This window comes from Miscanthus floridulus, chromosome 5 (genome assembly GCF_019320115.1).
Source record: "Miscanthus floridulus cultivar M001 chromosome 5, ASM1932011v1, whole genome shotgun sequence".
Classification (NCBI taxonomy): Eukaryota; Viridiplantae; Streptophyta; class Magnoliopsida; order Poales; family Poaceae; genus Miscanthus; species Miscanthus floridulus.
This window is the reverse complement of record NC_089584.1, coordinates 115,833,117-115,836,161: the sequence shown is the minus strand read 5'-3', so window position 1 is coordinate 115,836,161 and position 3,045 is coordinate 115,833,117. Positions and strand designations below refer to the sequence as shown.

The window sequence follows — 3,045 nt, the reverse complement described above, 5'->3', positions numbered from 1 at the left end:
CCCACCGATTATTTACTTCCGTGGGTATACTCCTCGATAGACTGCCTACTAGATTTCGTCGACAGTAGAGCGCCAGGTAGGGGTATGCGTGCTGATCCTCTGGCGAACCAGATGGCTTACCACAAGACCTAGCTACGTCGTTCGTGGCAACTCGGCTGATCCAGGCAGCATCACGACGCAACTCGCGGCGGCGTGTCATGGCGTGGGGAATCACAGCGCATCGCTCTTTGTAAGGTTTGATCCGATCTCCTACTTTTATCCAAAAAGCCTGGCTTCTCGTATGGAGTACGCAGGGCGATCTGTACATGCGTCAGGAAAACACAGATGAAACAAACATCTGAAACACTTAAAACATACGCTTGCACATGCCTCTGAAATAATTGCAACATGTGCAACATCCCCCGATCTAGTTTTGCAACATCCATATTAAACAAATGCAACATACATCTGAAACACCTAAAATACTTGAAATATGCGTATGCAACACAGGGAAGGGGAAGGCTAGGTCGGTCGATTCTGGCCATCGGGGTGGGGGAGCTCGTTCGCTAGGTTAAGAGAGGGAACCACCGGGATGGGGAGGGCACCGTGCTGGGTGGGGCAGAGCCGCCCACTCCCCTACAACGTCGCCGTGCCACCTCCATGAATATGTGTGACCGCGTGGAGGCGTTTTAATTGGGGCATTACCGTTATTAATTAGGTATCCAAATATGTACAACCATCAATATGTGTGACCGCGAGGAGGCGTTTTAGGCCGGTGGCGGTTGAATTAGCAGAGTCCAAAGCATAACAACTCCTCTCATCAGCAACACGATGGACGAAATGAAGAACAAACGAATGCACGATACATATCGAACGCATGACTACATGAGAGCAAAACGATGAAATGATTTTTTTCCTGGAAAATGCGTTGCGGGGGATGCAGACATAGAGTGACACGCATGACTACATGATACTGAAAAAGTTCGCTCATACATTATTCGAGAAAAAAAACTTCGCTCATACATTATTCAAGAAAAAAAACTTCACTCATAAATTATTCGAGAAAAAAACTTAGCTCATACATGGAGGGGAACATAACAGAGAACGAACCCACCATAGGATGCGCCTCCTTATTCAAAGCCAAAGCACGACAGCATCGTCGCGACGCACACGCAGGTCCAGGGGGGCAGCGCAAATTAAAGTCAGTCATGACAACCGGATGTGGCTTCAAGGCAGACCCACTGGCCGACGAAGAGCTTCTCGCAGCAGAGGTTGGGGTTGAAGAAGAGGAACTGGTCCTGGGTCAGCCTCGCTCCCTCCCCCACGGAACAGCACGTCTCGCCCGCCTGCACCCCGTGCACCTTGTTGCAGGTCAGCTCCCACTCCGGTTTCTTCGGCTCCTCCGGCTCCTCCGGCTTCTCCGGCTTCTTCGGCTCCTCCGGCTTCTTCGGCTCCTGCTCCGGCTTCGGCTCCGTTGGCGCCGCAGCATCCGCCACGTAACCTGCGGCATTTCATTCATTCGGCACAACGCTCATCATACGGTCAGACAACGATGCACGGGCACAGATGCATTTCATGCCGGATGATTGCTTGGATGACAGGTCAGAGTATGTAGCTGCATACCACCTCCATGCGCGTCGTGGCGGAGGGCTGCCGTCTTGCTGGGACGCACGCTGGGCCTCGCGTCGGCCCCGGAGATGGCGACCGCCACGAAGAGGGACGCGATCAGGAGGAGGGCGGCGGCGGCGCGTTGGTTCGCCATTGCGAGTGCTGCCGCTTCAACCGTGCAAGCAGATAGATTTTGTGTAGAAGAATTGAGCTCGAGCTATATATGCTTTTATTGCTTGGATGGCTTGGTGTCGCAAAGAGCATGCTTCGCGCCTTCTTATAGCTCGGCGAATGCGGTAGCTGATAAGATGCATGTAGTACGTGACGAATCGATGGACGGGTGAATCGGTGACGCTGCTATGGACATGTCGTCGCAGCACATTTTTTAGCCGGTGTCTCCCATGGCAATTTGGCCCTGGACCAGCAAGTGAATCCGAAGGGGGTGTTTATGATTGCAATGGAGCTCATTTGGAATAGGGAAATAAGATATAATTTATTAGTTGTTAGAGCTTCAACCGTGAATAAGGCCTCGTTTGGCAGGGCGTCACTTCACTAGTGAAGCTATTTTTTTTTTTTTTTGCTTCAGCTCCACGAACAGTTCCACCGGTGGAGCTGAAACGGTTTTGGTAAACCGTTTGGTAAAATGGCTTTCCTGTGAGAGCATGTTTTTAGGGGCCTAGAGGAGGAGCCGGGAGAAGCCACTTTTTTTTTTGCTCCGTCCCATCCCAAATCACTGTGAGAGCATGTTTTTAGGGGCTTTACAAGTGAAGCTATTTTACTTTATCCCGTTTAGTAGAAAATGTCTCCAAACGGCTCCTGAAGCCGGTGGAGAAGCCCTGCCAAACAAGGCCTAAATTAAAGGTTAACACATGGTTATCTATACGGCCTCAGCCTATGCCTACGTAGCACGTGTGGCGGTTATGACTCCTCCGTGCCAGTCAACACATTGGTTATCTACGGCCTCAGCCGGTTCAGCATTCGTGTCCCCACTCCCCAGACCCTGCCGCGCTGGCAAGTGCTCACCAGTCCTGCGTCCTAGGCCCCGGCCCTCCGTGGCCTTCCCCTCGGCCCCTTCGTGGCCTTCGCGGCTCCGCTCGCGGCCGCATCGTCGATCTGTTCCGTACCTCCGTCAGGCCGTCTCACGCCCTCATCTCCTCCACACCGATGCATGTCCTCTTTCAGCAGATACGTTCAGGAAATTAGAGCGCCGTCATCTGGTTCGTCGCCTCTTTTGCCTCCTCCTGCTGCGGCGGCACAATCGGCGGCTACCCCTACCATCTAGCACGGGGATGGTTCCTTGGTCCCCAGCGTCGAGGAGCTGGGAGATATCCCAAAGTATATATGTCAAGGTATGCACACAATATATTATAGTTTAAGTATTGGTTAATCTTTGCAGTTACAGGGTAGCAGATGTTAGCCAGACTTGAAATAAAATTTCCTTTCGCCCAATATTTCACG

The 3,045-nt window shown here is 52.0% G+C and overlaps 1 protein-coding gene across 1 annotated transcript; it reads right to left on the bottom strand.

Annotated features, from left to right (window-relative positions):
- Positions 1–1,181: 1,181 nt before the first annotated feature.
- On the bottom strand, positions 1,182–1,741 carry LOC136453196 (uncharacterized). The gene is made up of 2 exons (XM_066453780.1): positions 1,603–1,741; positions 1,182–1,480 (listed from the first exon to the last, which is right to left on the bottom strand). The coding sequence occupies exons 1-2, from the start codon at positions 1,739–1,741 to the stop codon at positions 1,182–1,184; spliced, it is 438 nt and encodes a 145-aa protein (XP_066309877.1).
- Between the last annotated feature and the right edge of the window lie 1,304 nt (positions 1,742–3,045).

Coding starts and splice junctions, on each gene's coding strand:
- LOC136453196 (XM_066453780.1), bottom strand. CDS start 1,741: ATGGCGAACCAACGCGCCGCCGCCGCCCTCCTCCTGATCGCGTCCCTC. Junction 1,481..1,602: donor CCACGACGCGCATGGAGGTG/GTATGCAGCTAC, acceptor GAAATGCCGCAG/GTTACGTGGCGGATGCTGCG.